This window comes from Pituophis catenifer, unplaced genomic scaffold, assembly GCF_029215685.1.
Source record: "Pituophis catenifer annectens isolate HBS135680 unplaced genomic scaffold, rPitCat1.0.hap2 SCAF_7, whole genome shotgun sequence".
Taxonomy (NCBI): domain Eukaryota; kingdom Metazoa; phylum Chordata; class Lepidosauria; order Squamata; family Colubridae; genus Pituophis; species Pituophis catenifer.
Window position 1 is genome coordinate 68,390,133 of NW_027256887.1, and position 17,307 is coordinate 68,407,439.

Consider the following 17,307-nt stretch of genomic DNA (forward strand, 5'->3'; position numbering starts at 1 on the left):
GTCCCAAATACTGACAACTGGCAAGTCATAAATTTTAATGCAACTGAGTCAAACCACACTTGAAAATGTCTCTGAAACCAACTAATACAGGTAATCCCTGGGATACGAGCATTCCCTTAGCGAATGTTCAAAGTTACGCGATAAGCGCCCCCTAGCATTTGCGAACAAGGTCCAAAACTACAAATCTTGCAGCACCATGGCATTTGTTCACCCTTCCGAACAAACATAGAGATTCTGCAACATTCATTCTGCATGTTGCTGGCTGAAATGGAGCTTCTGAAAGGCGGATCTGCCTCTCAGAAGCTTCGTTCGGTTGTCCAGAGGCTTCACATAGCACGTTATGGGCTGAAAGTGAGCTTCCGAGGGCGGGATTCGTCCCTCCAACGCTCCGTTCGGCCCTCCACGGGACTCCCCCTGCCCATTGCAGGCCATAATGGAGCTTCTGGGGGCTGGATTCAACCCTCGGTTTGGCCTTCCCCTGGCCCGTTGCAGGCTGAAATGGATCCAGCCCCTGGAGGCTCCATTCCGGCTTGCAATGGGTCGGAGGAGGCCCGTGGAGATCTGAATGGAGTGTCAGAGAGCTGGATTTGCCCATCAGAATCTCCATTTTGGCCAGCAACCTGCCGGGCGAGATCTGTGAAAGCCCGAACCAAACTGCAGAGAGGTGCACAAGGCTGGAGAGGTGACTGTTTGTTAGATCTTCACAAAGTAAATGACACAGCACAGCAGTTTTGGGGGGGAAAGCAATTGTGGGGAGCATGAGGTACTTCAGTGGGTCGGGGAGACCTTGTGTGGTCTTAGGTAGATGGCCTGTTCCATCAGTAGGCCTCCCCCATGGCCTTCCCCACCCTAAAATACCGCATGTGCACTTAACGAGCCTCGCATTTGATTAGTGAATTCATGGGCGAAAGGAGGGAATGATCCTGTTCAAGGTACAAGATTCACTCCCATAAATCCTCGGATTATGAATGGAATAGGCATTCGTAACTGGAGGACTACCTGCAATTACTAGAAAATATTATGGAATGTTATTAAAATATGTATAATGCACAATAACTGCAAGCTAACAATAACCTAGGGACGCGGTGGCTCAGAGGCTAAGACACTGAGCTTGTTGATCAAAAGGTTGGCAGTTCAGCGGTTCGAATCCCTAGTGCCGCATAATGGGGTGAGCTCCCATTACTTGTCCCAGCTTCTGCCAACCTAGCAGTTCGAAAGCACATAAAAAATGCAAGTAGAAAAATAGGGACCACCTTTGGTGGAAAGGTAACAGTGTTCCATGTGCCTTTGGCATTTAGTCATGCCGGCCACATGACCACGGAGACGTCTTCGGACAGCACTGGCTCTTTGGCTTTGAAACAGAGATGAGCACAGCGCCCTAGAGTCGGGAACGACTAGCACATATATGCGAGGGGAACCTTTACCTTTACCAATAACCTATTATTTTCATATAATAGGAGAATGGTTAAGATTGCTGTTTAACTTTTGGCAGAGTATCATCACTATTTCCAGGAGACACATGGGAGAAATCCAGTGAATTGGTCCTGCTGATTTTGCTTTAAAGATTTTGCTTTAAAGATTGCATTGATTTCAATGTATTGTGTGAGTTCAGCCCCTGTGATTTCTTGAGTGAAAACTGTGATTTAGCATGATATGTGAACTCAGTTGTATATTTCAGAGGACATAGAGGAATGAACATTTCCTTTTCAATTAATAACCTATGATTCCCTGTGCAGCTTTACTGAGAAGACCTGAGTAAGGGATGGGAGAAATGAGAAGCCCCATCATGCTAGTAGATATGAAATTCTATACTGCACTACTAACATGAAAGGCAGTTGGGAAATATGCATAGAAAACAACAGATTTACAAGGTAATCACAAAATGTAGTCCCCTTGAGACTTTCTTTAAAACAAATATGTACACGAAGGCAAAATTCAGTATGTGCTATTTTAAAGTATGTTCCATATAGCTTGCTGTTTCTCAAGGGTAATAAAAAATGTACATTTAACATCAGGGTTCATTTATTTAAGCACACATTTTATCTTAAAGAAAAGCTCTTCACAACTGAATCATTTCTGAGAAGAAAACAATCCTGCAATTTTCACAAATTCCAGAAGAAATTATTGTTGCAAGTTTGCGCTCAATATTTCAAGTGGGAAAAAAAAACCAAAGATACCTTGAATAGGTTCCTGAGCAATGTTTGGTTCCAAGTCTTCCTGAAGATCTTCATGCTCATTCATCAACTCCAGATTAGGAGCTGCAGCCATCGTTTGGTTGTAGGAAAAGGGATAAAAGGCTGGTTGAAGAGGAGTGTAGTATCTTTTTTTTAAAAAAAGAAAAAAAATATTTCAAATAGGAAGTTAAGGAGGAAATTCCCATAGTATTGGACATACATTTGCATAGCTGATCTGAATACATTTCATATGGTGTATAATTCTTAACCCATGTATATTAGATCAGGAATGCCCAAAAAACTGTGTGGAGCCCACAACCAAAAAGAATCCAGCTTCAGAAAGCTTCTCACCCCTCTCCTTACAAGCAGGTCAGCCGATGGGCAGAAAAAGTTTTCTCCTGACAGTAACAGCAAGTGGCTAAATACTGGTTGTCCTTGACTTACAACCATTTGTTTTGTGACCATTTCAAAATTACAACAGCACTGAAAAAAGTGACTTACAACTAGTCCTCATGCTGATAACGAACCCAGTATCCCCACAGTCGTGTGATCAACATTTGGGTGCTTGGCAACTAACATGTATTTACAATAGTTGTAGTATACCTGGGTCATATGATCGTCATTTGCGACCTTTCCAGCTGGCTTCCAATAAGCAAAGTCAGTAGGGGTAGCCAGATTCACTTAATGACCACATGATTCAGTTAACAATTACAGTGATTTGCTTAGCAACTATTGCAAGAGTTCAAAAATTAGCCATGACTCATTTAAAACCACCTCAGTAACAGAAATTCTGGTCTCAATTGTAAGTTGAGCATTACCTGTAACTGAGTCAAATTAAGTAATCGGCCAACTCACAGAGGATAAGACTGCTGGGACTCAGTGAAGTAAGATAGGGATCAAACCAGTGGTGGGTTGCCCCTGGTTCAGACCAATAGTAAAACCGGTGGGAGGCCCCGCCCACCGCCCCAGATGTCGTCATTGGCGATCTGCGCATGCGCAGAAGCAAGGCGCACGCGCGTGCCAAGTGACCATGTGCGATCCCGTTGCAAACCGGTAGTAAAGGTAAGTAGAACCCACCCCTGGATCAACATGTACATGCTTTCATACAGAGAATAGATGAGAATGGTACCCAGTATGTGAATGGTACCCAGTAACATGACTGTCTAATTCAGGCCTTCAAACTGGTGATCTGCGGGCAGGATATGCCCATCCCAACTCCGCAAAGGCAAAAAACATCCCAATGCATCACGATATGAATCGATACATCACAATATGGACCACGATGTGATTGGGTTTGACACCCTTGGTCTAATTCATTTGCCCTACCTTTTTATTAACACTCACAATCCTTGCTGCTACAGGATCACAAATATAGTGAAATTTGGAAGTCAACATGCTTTATACAAGCCTACCAGATGTGGCTGCAAAAACTAGATCACCATTCAATGTGGTGCATAGATACAAATGTCTACAATGGGCTACAGTAAGGACATAAAGATCTACTGCCATCCAGTTTCTGCAGCCCAGATCTCGTAAACCTAGTTTAAGTCTCAATATAGATACCCTCCCAGCATCTATGCCCAGGACTGTCTATTAAAACACATGTCGTTCTGGTCGGCCAGACTATTTTGCAACAGCTTAGGTTGGCTTGATAATATGACATAGCAAAAATTGAGTCATATAGATCCTTGTTTTTTTATCTATGCAGATTGGATGACAGTAATACAGTCTGTGGGGAACTGTTTGGAAACTGCAACTGATACTAAAGGATGAAACTACATATTCAGCTCATATTACACTTATTTCATATCATTAGCTTTAGTTGCTTATTTGTTTCTGGACTGAAATGCTAAGGGTACTGAGAAAGGATTATTTGAAGAAATATCTAACCAAAAGTTTATTCAAGCATTAAAAATACTGTTTAGGCCCTTTTCACTGTCCCTCTGGTGAATACTGCGTGTAGGCTAAAAACAGTAGAGGCTCTCTCTACCTTCTTGATACTGCTGAGCTACAACTCACAACAGCTTTAACAGCATGAACAATAGCCAATGCATACTAGGAATTGTAGGTCAGCAGTTTTTGGACAATGCACCAGCTGCCTATTCCTGCCTTAGGGTTTTTTCACCAGTGGTTTCATATTTATCAAATCTTCCCCCAGCAAGACATAAATGCCTTTATTAAGCAACAACCCAATGAGGACACATATTTCCAGTATGCATATTTTTTTAAAAAAAATCCAAGAAGTCACTATTAAGAAAACTAAGCTATTGTTGCTTGTGCTGTGTTTTAATGAAATTTATTAATTACATGTCAGCTTTTTGTAAGCCTATCTGGTGAAGATAATGCATCCTGAAGTACCATTTAAAAAATGTTAGAAAATATAGTTAGTCCTCGACTTACAACCACAATTGAGTCCAAAATTTCTGTTGCTAAGCGAAACATTTGTTAAATGAATTTTGCTCCATTTTACAACTTTTCTTGCTACAGTTATATAGTGAATCACTGCAATTGTTAAGTTAGTAACACTGTTGTTAAGTGAATTTGGCTTTTCCATTGACTTAGTCAGAGGTTGGCAAAAGGTGATCATGTGACACTGGGACATGCAAGTGTCATAAATATGGGTCAATTGCTAAGTGTCTTTTGATCACATGACCATGGAGATGCTGCGATGGTCGTAAGTGAGACAAATATTCATAAGTCACTTTTTCCAGTGCCAGTGGAACATTGAACAGTCACTAAACAAACTGTTGTAAGTCGAGGACTACCTGTATTCAGAATGAATTCCTGAAATTAATTAAAAAATTTGCTACTATACATACATAACTTACATAATTTATGAGTATTTTATCAGTTATTCTGGAAAAAAGATGATGAACATGTACAATGATTTACACCAGAGGTCTTCAAACTTGGCAGCTTTAAGACTTGTGGACTTCAGCTCCCAGAATTCTCCAGCCAGCATAGCTGGGAGTTGAAGTCCACAAGTCTTAAAGCTGCCAAGTTTGGGTACCCCTGATTTACACCAATCTGAGCAGTTATAAAGTAAAAGTTCTGCAAGTGGTATCCTAATGTGCAAAGGAGGAAAGAAAGGGCAACACTTCCTGCCACCAATTTATGTATGGATAAAGAAAATAGGAAAAAAGCCTTTTCTTAATCAAGCTAGTAGAGTTATTGTGTGAGGCTGGACAGTCTTATCCAGAACTGTGTTCAGTAATTCAGTTGGAATTACTGGAACTGGAGTAATTCCGCTCAACCTTAAAATTTAAACTTACAATCGTCTACGGGTAAGTACACCAGAGTGCAAACCTGAAGAATGAATTAAAAGATTTCCAAGAAGTAGTCAACATTTTTTTCTTCATTCTGGCTGCGTCCTAAGTAGGATACTTAGTGGAAAGTGATTTGTCATCTACCTTAGCTTATCTTAAAAATATCTTAAAAATATCACCCAGAGAAGTACCGGTACTTGTTTTAAGTAAACTCTGTAAAAGAACACCTTTGAATAAACCTTCAGTAGATGTTCAGATTCCACAGAGAGCTGTATGTCTGGTGTGGATGGCATTTTATATTTTATATTTCATCTTTCTTACAATGATTTCTCATCAGCAATACAGGGTAAACTCTTTTTATCATCTGCTATTTGAAAGCAGATCTGAAATATTAGCAAGATTTACAGGGACCATATGTCAGATATTTATCCCATTCTTAAAACATTTTACAGTGATTTTCAATACATTACTGTAATATCACAATAAAATCATAACAGTAGCTTTCTTTAAAAAGTAATCTCCCTGCCCTCACTTGCTCCTCTCTCTCTCTCTCTCACATACACACACACACACCTTTGAAAATACACAGAAGCACAAACACACACACCTGGAATAGTGGACTGGACTCAAGCTACAATAGAAGCCCAGAAAAATAACTACAATAAATCATGTCCTTCAGTCACACAGCAAAGTTGACAGACTATTTATCAAACAGCATAAATGACCATGGAATGTTGCAAGTACACCAGACAGGTAAAGAAAAAAAAAAGCATTGGCAAAATATGTAGAAGAAGACGCATTGAAGCTAGTACACCATGAAGGCTTTCTGAATACCAGAGATTAAATTGGCCTAATTAAAATGAAGAAGAGAAACGAGACATGGCAAGGCACAGTATTACATGGCCAATAAGTACTTTAAAAAAAAACACCTAGTAGGCAAAATAGATTAACACTAAGACCTGAAAATGGCTAACAGCAACAAAGTAGAAAAAACAAACAAGAGGGGCTAATTCTGGTTTAAGCCTTAAAACCAAATGAATATAAAACTAGAATTGAGAAGACAGCAACAGACAGCAAATGGAAAGAAGCTGAAGAAATGATGGGCCCCCTAGCTGAAACCTGCAAGAAAATTGCAGAATGATTACAAACAATGGCATGGGCAAAGTAGCACAAGGATGCATCGGAACATTTCCTAAGAAATAGGATTTGTCTGCAAGCAAGAACTGGTAGGACCACAAAACAAACAAGATTATAGAGAACAAAGAAGCTGGAGGTACTCTGGGACTTTAGAATTCAAACCAACAAGCATCTGCCGCACAAAGTTTCCACGCTTAACCATGTTGATAAAGACAAAAAAATAAAGTCTGGATAGTGGATGTTGCTGTACCTGGAGACAGCAAAATACTGCAGAGGAGAAAGAATTGGAGGTAAAGACCTGCAAAGAGAATGACTATGGCAAAAGAAAGCAAAGATCGTACCAACAAGTAAATAGATGCCTTAGGTGCCATTCCAAAACATTTTGAACATCATTAGCATTGACAAAATCCGCCACAAAATCAATTGCAGGAGGTAGTTCTACCTGTATTAAGCTTCCATCCTGCAACAATCCCTTTAATATGTATACTGCTCAAAAAAATAAAGGAAACACAAGCAGAAGACATCTGAGATCTGAATGAATGAAACAGCCTTATTAAATACTTTCTTCGTTACATTCAGTAGTTTATACACTGCTCAAACACCTAAAGGGACCACAAAAGTACTGTATGTAACAAAGAAAGTATTTAATAAGGCTATTTCATTCATTCAGATCTCGGATGTCTTCTGCTTGTGTTCCCTTTATTTTTTTGAGCAGTGTATTAAACTAGGGGTCTCCAACCTTGGCAACTTTAAGCCTGGTGGACTTCAACTCCCAGAATTCCCCAGCCAGCAAAGCTTTTAATATGTATTAAACTTTGCTGGCTGGGGAATTCTGGGAGTTGAAGTCCACCAGGCTTAAAAGTTGCCAAGGTTGGAGACCCCTGTATTAAACAACATCTGCCTATCCCTGGGGAAGATTTTAATCAATGGGCAAAAAAATAAAAAAAAATAAAAATTGCAAAATCCAGTCTAAACAAACTGCGACCAATAATAATAATAACAACAACAATAATAAAATTTATCTGCCGCCCTGGAGAGCAGCAAAGGAATGGAAGCAAGCGCGGAGGCGAGGCTGCCCTCCCTTGGATGACCGTCCGGATTTTTCCCTTCCTAAAAACCCCAGGAAATTCAGGCTTCGGCCTTCCTCTGGAGCTCAGCCGGAAGCCCTTTGTAGTAGCCGCCAACCCGGCGACAGGAAAGCTCCCACCGTGGAGGGGGAGGTTGCCGTTCCTTTCCTCCCCAGCAGCGTTAATATCCCCCTCCCCGTTCACTCCCAGCCAATACCTGGTCCCGGGCTCCTCGGTTTCCATCTCCGAGCTTTGGTGTATCATAACCACCACCCCGCCGTCCGCTCTGCCGGCCAACGAGCCTGTCGGGGGGAAGGCCGGGAAAGAAGCGTCGAACCCAGCCGAGCCCCCCTCCCCGCACAGCCCCTCCGCGCGCCCCTTCCCCCTCCGCTCTCTCTCTCTATAAATATATATACCTTCCGCCGCCGCCACGCGCGCCCTCCTTAAACTCTCACTCAGCACGCCGGGGACTAAGCCAGCCAATAGAGATAGGAAAGTGGAAGAAAGGTCCACCAAAGCAAAGTTCCGATTTCCTCAGGGAGGGGGAAAAAAAATAAAATAATAAAAATAAAATAACTTCACCTTGTTTTTTTAAATTGTACAGCAATCTTTCTCCTCAAACCTAGCTTTTTTTTTAAAAAAAAAAAAACATGAAGTGGAAGAAAGGCAGCTCTGAACAGACAAATATAAATATATTAAGGAAAAGAATGAATTGTTTAAGAATAAAAGAGGACCACTATGTATAAATAGTAAAGTTAGAATTTAGGGATAAATGAAGATGTTTACCGTATGCCAGTATAGAAATACTGAGGTATATTTAAAAAAAAGGAAAGGGGGGAAGACGATATTGACAAAAACTGTCACTGAGTAAAATGTATTTGAATTCGACTAATTGTATAAAATAAGAAACGACCAACACTCTGTTCAAAAAAAGAAAGAAAGAAAGAAAAATGTGGGTGAAGGTGGGAGAGGAGAAAAGAAAAAACCAATAAAACTTATTTTTTAAAAAATAAAATAAAATAAAATAACTTCATGGTAGGAAAGCGACTCACTGGAGAAGAGCCTAATGCTGGGAAAGATTGAGGGCAAAAGAAGAAGGGGACAACAGAGAATGAGGTGGCTGGATGGAGTCACTGAAGCAGTCGGCGTGAGCTTAAATGGACTCCAGAGGATGGTAGAGGACAAGAAGGCCTGGAGCAGTGGTGAAATCCAAATTTTTTTTACTAGCTGTTCTGTGGGCGTGGCTTGTGGGCGTGGTGTGGCTTGGTGGGCATCACTTGGTGGGCATGGCAGGGGAAGGATATTGCAAAATCTCAAATCCCACCCCACTACTGGGAGAAGGATATTGCAAAATCTCCATTCGCACCCTACTCTGGGGCCAGCCAGAGGTGGTATTTGCTGGTTCTCCAAACTACTCAAAATTTCCACTACCGGTTCTCCAGAACCTGCTGGATTTCACCCCTGGCCTTGAGGAACGTTGTCTATGAGGTCGCGATGGGTCGGACACGACTTCGCAACTAACAACAAGGAAGGCAACACTATAATTCAAGAGCGAAATATTGGCGGGATCTGAAGCCAAATCAGAGGGTGAATGAAGGGCGAAGAAAAAAAAAAGTTGAATTCCTCACTTGGAAGTTTTAAAAGAGCCTGCCTCAAGGTAGTACCTGCAAATGGATCGGCTTTCCAAATCCCATAATTCCCTTCTAAATTTGGTCATTCTTTGATGATTGTTGAAATCGAAATCTCGCAATCCAAGTAGAGGAAAGGCCGGTTCAAACGTATATAATACAGGTATCCTCGACTTACAACAGTTAATTTAGTGACCGTTCAAAGTTACAAAGATACTGAAAAAAATGACTTATGATTGTTTTTCACAGTTACAACCTTTGTAGCATCCCCCATGAGCATGTGATCAAAATTCAGATGATTGGCAACTGGTTCATACTTATGACCGTTGCAGCATCCCAGGGTCAGGTGATCACTTTTTGCGACCTTCTGACAAGCAAAATCAATGGGAAAGCCAGATTCACTTAACAACTGGGTTGCTAACTTATCAACTGCAGTAAAAACTGTGGCAAGAAATGTTGTAAACTGGGGCAAAAACTCACTTAACAAATTCTCACTTAACAACATAAATTTTGGGCTCAATTGTGGTCGTAAATTGAGGACTGCCTGCACAGTTCCAGTTAGAAATAAGGCATTGCTCAATAAGTGGGGAGGATCACGGTTTTGAACAGCATCAAGCTCTCACGCGCGGCAAATACACGCTGATACATTTGGAAACGATGATGATACTGGATGGATAATGCAAAGGCTATTTTCAAACGCAGGGGAAAGAAGCAATATGTTACAGGGCAGTGTTTCTCAACCTTGGTAGCTTGAAGATGGGTGGACTTCAACTCCCAGAATCCCCCAGCCAGCAGCGCTTGGGGGATTCAGAGTTGAAGTCCACCCATCTTCAAGCTTCCAAGGTTGAGAAACACTGTTATAGGGGAAAAGAGACCCGAGTTAAATTGGCCCTATGGTTTGATTAGACAGCCGCTAATAATAGTTCATTAGAACTACTACTATAACATTCCAATTTTTCCATTGATTTCTGTAGGCAGGCTCACTTCTACTTGACTTATTGTGGTGAAGAATAATGAATCTATAACAATAACCTGAAAACTTAGCAGAAGCCTGTGGGTAAAGGCAACCAACTAAAACAATGTGTGCTTTTCTTTTAAACTTTGGCCCTTTAAGATGGGTGGACTTCAACTCTCAGAATTCCCCAGCCAAGCGTACCGCAGAAGTGCTGGCTGAGGAATTCTGGGAGTTGAAGTCCACTCATTTTAAAGTTCCCAAGTTTGAAGGGAAAAAAAAACCCCACTGAATTGAGAGGCAGCCAAACGACAGTCAACAACAGCAATTTCGGATTGATACATCAGAGGGTTCCAAGTATTCCTTTTCACCAAATCTAGAAAAATACAGGCGGCTTTAAAACCAAAAAATCCACGCTTCACAACTCTCGCTACCGACCGCCTCGCTTTCGGCTCTCCCTTCTTTCCTTGCTCTCTTTTGTCTATCCAGAGGTGACGTCTCCTCCTCTGGCACGTGGCTTTGCATGTTGCAAAGTTGGCTTCCGCCTTTGCGATTGGCCGCCTGGAGGGATCCGCAGATCCTTCTCTCTTCCGTTCTTGCGGGGATTCGGAATTCATTCTTGCGGGGATCTGGAACGCTGATGCGTGTCAGGTCTCTGGCGTCCTTTGTAGGGAGAATCTGCTCGGTAGGACCTGAGTTCATCGTATTATATTTGTTTCGCGGTGGGAGGCGGGAAATAATCCACAACTGTGTGTGTGTCGATCAAAGGGTTAGTAAATCTTTACTCCTGATGACTGCCTGGACTAATCCCTGCAGTTTTCTTCGTAAAGTTTTCAGAAGTGGCTTGCCAATGCGTCATTCCTAGATCTAAGAGAGTGGTCAAGAGCTCAAGGTCACTCAGCTATCTTTACACCCGAGGCAATACTTAGCTTAGTAATATTTTCATACTTTGCTTTTGTAATCGATCGCTTGGGCTCTTTCTTAACACAGCTATATAGTGACATTCTGTGTCCAAATATAGTCCATCTGACAGGGGAAGAATGCAGGGCCAGGTGTTGAGGGAACAGTCACAGCATACTAGGATGTTATCTCCTACCAAGCTCATGCTAAGATTTCCTGTGCTTTACTAAACCTATTTCTTTGGGGCTTTGCTAAACCTATCTCTGTTTTGGGATAGAGGTTTACACTTGTTCTAGAAGGGGAAACTTATTTATTTTATTTTATTAGTCATATTTCTATGCCACCTCTCTGAAGACTCTGGGTGGCTTACACCAAAGACAGTAACTAAATAGCATATTGCCCCCAACAATCTGGGTCCTCATTTTACCCACCTCGGAAGGATGGAAGGCTGAGTCAACCTTGAGCCGGTGAGATTTGATCTGCTGAACTAGCAGTCAGCTGAAGTAGCTGCAGTACTGCACTCTAACCACTGCGCCACCTCGGCTCTGATAGAACCTGATAGAACTTTTGTCTGTTTCATTACAGTTCCCAGATATTCCAGCTCCTTAGTTGATTGATTATGTATCAAGTCTTGGCAACAACATAGTTAGATTTTCTCTGTGATGATCTGTCTGTAACCTGGTCCATCAGTGATCCAAGAGTAATAGAGTGCTGACAGTAACTGGCTGTGACCTGCAAATATCCCTTAAAGCAGGGGTGAAATCCAGCAAGTTCTGGAGAACTGGTAGCGGAAACTTTGAGCAGTTCAGAGAACCGGCAAATACCACCACTGGCTGGCCCCAGAGTGGGGAGGGAATGGAGATTTTGCAGTATCCTTTCCCTGGAGTTGGGTGGGAATGGAGATTTTGCAGTATCCTTCCCCTGCCTCACCCACCAAACCATGTCCACAGAACCGGTAGTAAAAAAATTTGGATTTCACCACTGCCTTAAAGTATGTAAATGATACTCCTACCCAATAATTAAAACAATAGAAAACATAAGCATGGAAACTGTTCTTGGCCTTCCAAAAGATGGATGCATTAGTTTATAGGTAGACCTTGGCCTGTGTCCATTTGTTTAGCAACTGTTCAAAGTTATGGTGGGTTGAAAGTACGGTCATAAAACTGATCATAAAGTGGAAGACATTGCAGCAACCCTCTGATCACAGGATTATGATCCAGACACTTACCCAGCCTGGCATGGCACCCCGTGCTCCTTACCTTGGATTCCTGCCACTTACAGCTTAACAAGCCAGGCGTATTGGGGTTACAACAGTAAGCAGGAGTCCTGGGATTGTCATTGCTAAGCAATGTGATATTGCATTTCATGACCATACTACTTAGCTACAGCAATCCCTGTCCCAATTGCTGGTATATCTTGAAGATGTCCTGTATATTAAGAAGGATGGAAGGTTGAGTCAACCTTCCATCCTTTCTAAGGTAGGTAAGGTACCTAAGGTAGGTAAAATTAGGACCCAGATTGTGGGGGCAATAAGCTGACTTTGTATAAAATATACAAAAGTATGAAGGCTTCTTAACGCATTGTAAACCGCCCTGAGTCTTCAGAGAAGGGCGGCATATAAATCAAATTGAAAAAACAAAAAAACAAAACAAAACAAAAAGATCCCATATAATAATATAGCTTCCCAGAGTCACTTCAAAACAGGATGGGTAGCAAATAATAAGTGAAATAAAATGCCTGAGTGACTCTCTTGAAGGCATAGGTCAGATTCTACAGGTTCTGTAAAAACAAGATGTCTGGTCTTTCCTTCATCTCAAGCCGTAGGGAAGGGCCATGCCAATAGCTCCTCAATCAGCCAATCGCTCCTCAATCAGCCAATAGAAAATTGCAGCCTCTGATCTCATCATCACCAAGTTCATGAATGCTGCACTATAGATTAGATTTTGTATGTATATATATATATCTGTCTGTCTGTCTGCCTACCTAGTCCTGGAGGAGGATAGAAAACCCTTATTTAGCAGCTATGACACATTTTGTATGCCTTTGGTTGGCTGGGAATGAACACTACAGTTGCTTCATGAAAATGTGTCTTAAAAATGATTAATCGGGCATCTCTGTACTATTGTGAGCTTGTGAGAAAGAGCTCTGATTTGTAAAACCGTCTTGATTACTATATGTTCTTGCCATGGTCCATTGTTGCTTTGACTTCAGTAGTCTGCTCTATATCTATATATCCCAATTCTGCTTTGGGACTGCTGAAATATTATTTTCTCTCCAAGTTTCTTATACACTCCTCCAACTCTGGCTAGTTAAAAGTTTGATTCCTGCTGGGGAAGACATGTCTTAACTTCTACAGTGCTTTTTTTTTCTTCTAAGGTCCAGAACCATGCCTGCCGGTGTAAGTTGGCCCAAATACTTGAAAATCCTTACTGCAGCCTTCTTGTCCATGCTTGCTGGTGCACAAACCGTCCACAAATTTTACAAACCTGACCTCGTAAGTGCCTTTCCCCCTCCTCTTGATTGCTGTCTTGTCTTCTGCTTCAGATACAATTGGGGTTTTCTTCTACCACTTAGGATACATCGCATAGCTCTTTGGTGATTGCCTTACCTTACTTGCAATTTTGTCTTTTGCAGAGATGAGAGGTCTGTAGTAGGTTACTTTTGTGGCTTAGCTATAGGTTCTTCTCCCTAGAACTCTATCCAGATTTATTTTTAAAAATAAACACCCTTTTTTAAAACTCAGAACTTGGAAATGTGTCATTGAAGTTACTTATGTGTTAGTTGACAGCATATGCTGTATCTTTCCGTGGGAGGTCAAAGCAGTACAACCGGGAACTGCCACCATTTTATCCATAGAACAACCCTATGAAGCAGTTGGTTGGGAATGCAAAACTGGCCCTCAGCACTAGACTTGGCAAATATGGCTGTAAAATCTAGAAATAGCAATTTTTAAATAAATTAATGGTTTTATTATAAATGAAAATATTGGTAGCTTGGATTTTTTTTTCAATTCAGACGTCGACAGCTTATTAAAGATGCCTGGCGTGCTCCATTTTCTCTATGTATGAGATGCACCAAAAAGCATTTTAAGTGGTCACAGCTGAGGTGATTTTTCACTTTCAGTTCAAGTTGCTTCTGGGAGCTAGTCATTGAACATAGAACATGGAATAATAGAGTTGGAAGGGACCTTGGAGGTCATCTAACCCCCTGCTCAAGCAGGAGATCCTATATCATTTCAGACAAATGGTTGTCCAGTCTCTTTTTGAAAGCCTTCAGTGATGGAGCAGCCACAACTTCTGAAGGCAAGCCATTCCATTGGTTGATTGCTCTCACTCCTTAGTTCTAGGTTGCTTCTCTCCTTGGGTAGTTTCCAACCATTGTTTCTTGTCTTGCTTTTTGGTGCTTTGGAAAATAGTTTGACTCCCATGTCTTTGTAGAAGCTCCTCAAATATTGGACCAGTGCTATCATATCCCCCCCTAGTTTTTTTCATTAGCTTAGACATACCCAATTCCTGTAACCGTTCTTTGTATGTTTTGGCCTCCAGCTCCCTAATCATTTTTGTTGCTCTTCTCTGAATTCTTTCAGAGTCTCAATATCTTTTTTATATTGTGGTGACCAGAACTGGATGCAGTATTCTAAGTGATCTTACTAAGGCTTTGTAAAGTGGTACTAGAACTTCATGTGATCTTGATTTCATCCCTCTTAATGCAGCCAAGGATTGCATTTTTGGTTGCTGCAGCACAGTTGGCTCATATTTAAGTGATTGTCCACTAGGACTTCAAGATCCCACTTGCAGTTACTGGCATTAAGCCAAGTTTCACCTAGTAGTCTATACAGTTGGGTGTTTTTTTTTTTACCTAAGTGTAAAGTATTACTTTTATCTATGGTGAATTTCATTTTGATAGGGTCCAGTGTTCCAGTATGTCAAGATCTTTTTGGATCTTGAGGTCTTCTGACATGTTGGCTATTCCTGCACGCTTTGTATCATCTGCAAATTTGATGAGTTCCTCTTCAATTCCCTCTAGATTGTTTATGAAGATATTGAAGAGTACTGGGCCTAAAACGGAACCTTGGGGTACCCCACCGCTTACTTCCCTCCATGTGGATGTAGTTCCGTTGAGGACTAGATGTTGAGTTTGTCAGCCAGATAGAAAGCCACCTGGCAGTGGTACTGTCATAGTCTGAGAATGAATAGTCGCTGTTTAGGAAGAGTGCTAAATATAATCTGGAATTCTAAAATGTGTGGGTTGACATGGACATGTGATGGATTTGTTTTTGGATATTATTTATTTGTAGACACCAGATATTCCTCTGGAAGCTGGGGAGCTCAGAACAGAAATGCCAAGTCTAAAAAATACGAATGAGCCAGTTCAACCTTTACAACCACGATCATGAAACATCCCTGTTCTAATGTTTCCTCTATTTGTATCTATTTTATGTATCCAATCCATGTTTATACTTATTACCTAATACGTTCTTGATAAATAAATAAACAAACAAACAAACAAATAAATAAATAAATAAATAAATGTTGCATCCTCCATAAAGTGTTCCTTAGTAGGATTTATAATCTGAACACGTACAACTGGAAAATCATGAATATTTATAAGGACTTATTTTGTATCTGTATTGTTTTCTTGAGTCCAAGACTGCCTCTCCTACGGTCTGCTCCTTTTTCCCCCCCTTACAAAGGTGACCTCCTCCTCAGCCATTGCTTTTGTTTCTGTATCTACCTGTAACCTTTACTTCGCTACAATTGCTCTCAGTGTTGCAGAGCTATGTCAGTTTTTTCCCCTTAAAAATTCTTTGCAGGGTATATTATGTTTTGGAGAATGCTGGGATATCTCTTTTTCAATTACCATTTAAAAAGCAAATGTTTGGAAACATGTTTTGCTATAAGTTAATTAAACAAGGTATCCATTTGAAGCTCCCCTTGAAGAGCACTCAGAGGCTCCAACTGGTCCAGAATGCGGCCGCGCGGGTGATTATGGGGGCGACTCGTCGCACCCACGTGACATCTCTCCTGCGTGAGCTGCACTGGCTCTCAGTGGTCTTCCAGGTGCGATTCAAGGTGTTGGTTACCACCTTTAAAGCACTCCATGGCTTAGGACCGGGGTATATACGAGACCGCCTTCTGCCATTGACAGCCTCCCACCGGCCAATACGCTCCCAGAGAGGGGCTCCTCAGGGTGCCGTCGGCCAAACAATGTCGACTGGCGACGCCCAGGGGGAGAGCCTTCTCTGTGGGGGCACCAGCCCTCTGGAATGAGCTGCCCCTAGATGTGCGTATAATCCCCAACCTGCCACCTTTCGCCGTGCCCTGAAGACCCTCTTGTTTCAACAAGCGGGCTGGCCTAACATGAATATGAATTTTAATGGGTGTATGTTAGTTTTTAATTTGTGGGCCAAATTTTTGTATATTTGATTTTAATGGTTTTTAAATTTTGTAAATTTTGTGTTTTAATATGGCTGTACACCGCCCCGAGTCCTTCGGGAGAAGGGCGGTATAGAAGTCTAATAAAAGTAAAAAGTAAAAGTAAAGATTAGGTTTAGCCTCCCACACTACTGTACTGCAATATGGTTTTCTGCAAAGCAGGCATCCGATGTCAATAACTTAGCAATTTTATTTCAGTGATATTTGTTGACTATTTTGAATTTTCACAATCAACTTTTCATATTAAATGCAGTGTTTAAATATAGTTTCTGTAAATGTTAATTTATTTCTAGACATAATTCACTATTTTTTTTGTCTGGAAACTTATGGGAACTGTAGTCAGCACACTTGGTGGACACTAGGCTGGGGAAAGCTGGGCTATGTATTTCAAAGTTTTTATTCAGCATCAGCATTAACTGCAAAAGGGCCTGACTCTTCCAATCTATTCAAAAATACACAATCCGATGTATTTAATTAGAAACATTTTATTGTAAAGATACGACTCAATTTTCTGTGTATTTTGCATTGCAGTTATTAGAACTACTTAGTAGACAATACAGGTGGTCCTCGACTTACAACAGTTCATTTAGTGAACGTTCAGTTACAATGGCACTGAAAAAAGTGACGTTACGACCTTTGCAGCATCCCCATGGCATGTCATCAAAATTCAGAGTTAGCAACCGACTCATATTTATGAAAGTTGCAGTGTCCCAGGGGCATGTGATCACCTTTTGCGACCTTCTGACAA

General features: G+C 41.3%; 2 protein-coding genes across 3 annotated transcripts in view; one reads left to right on the forward strand and one right to left on the reverse strand.

The window, feature by feature from the left end:
• Positions 1-8,106, reverse strand: part of TDG (thymine DNA glycosylase) — a 23,691-nt gene extending 15,585 nt beyond the window's left edge. Inside the window, exons 1-2 of one of the 2 annotated variants that reach the window (XM_070946618.1) lie at positions 8,061-8,106; positions 2,178-2,320 (exon numbers count right to left, since the gene is read on the reverse strand). In XM_070946618.1, coding sequence (XP_070802719.1) covers positions 2,178-2,268 — 91 coding nt within the window. In that variant the 5' untranslated portion in view covers positions 2,269-2,320; positions 8,061-8,106. Of the gene's footprint in view, positions 1-2,177; positions 2,321-7,861; positions 7,960-8,060 lie in introns of those variants that run through there. The other variant, XM_070946617.1, reaches the window with a different exon arrangement.
• A 2,639-nt stretch (positions 8,107-10,745) lies between these two features.
• Positions 10,746-16,763, forward strand: UQCC6 (ubiquinol-cytochrome c reductase complex assembly factor 6). Its single transcript, XM_070947266.1, has 3 exons — positions 10,746-10,909; positions 13,501-13,618; positions 15,422-16,763. The coding sequence occupies exons 2-3, from the start codon at positions 13,511-13,513 to the stop codon at positions 15,518-15,520; spliced, it is 207 nt and encodes a 68-aa protein (XP_070803367.1). The 5' UTR covers positions 10,746-10,909; positions 13,501-13,510; the 3' UTR covers positions 15,521-16,763.
• The last annotated feature ends 544 nt before the right edge of the window (positions 16,764-17,307 follow it).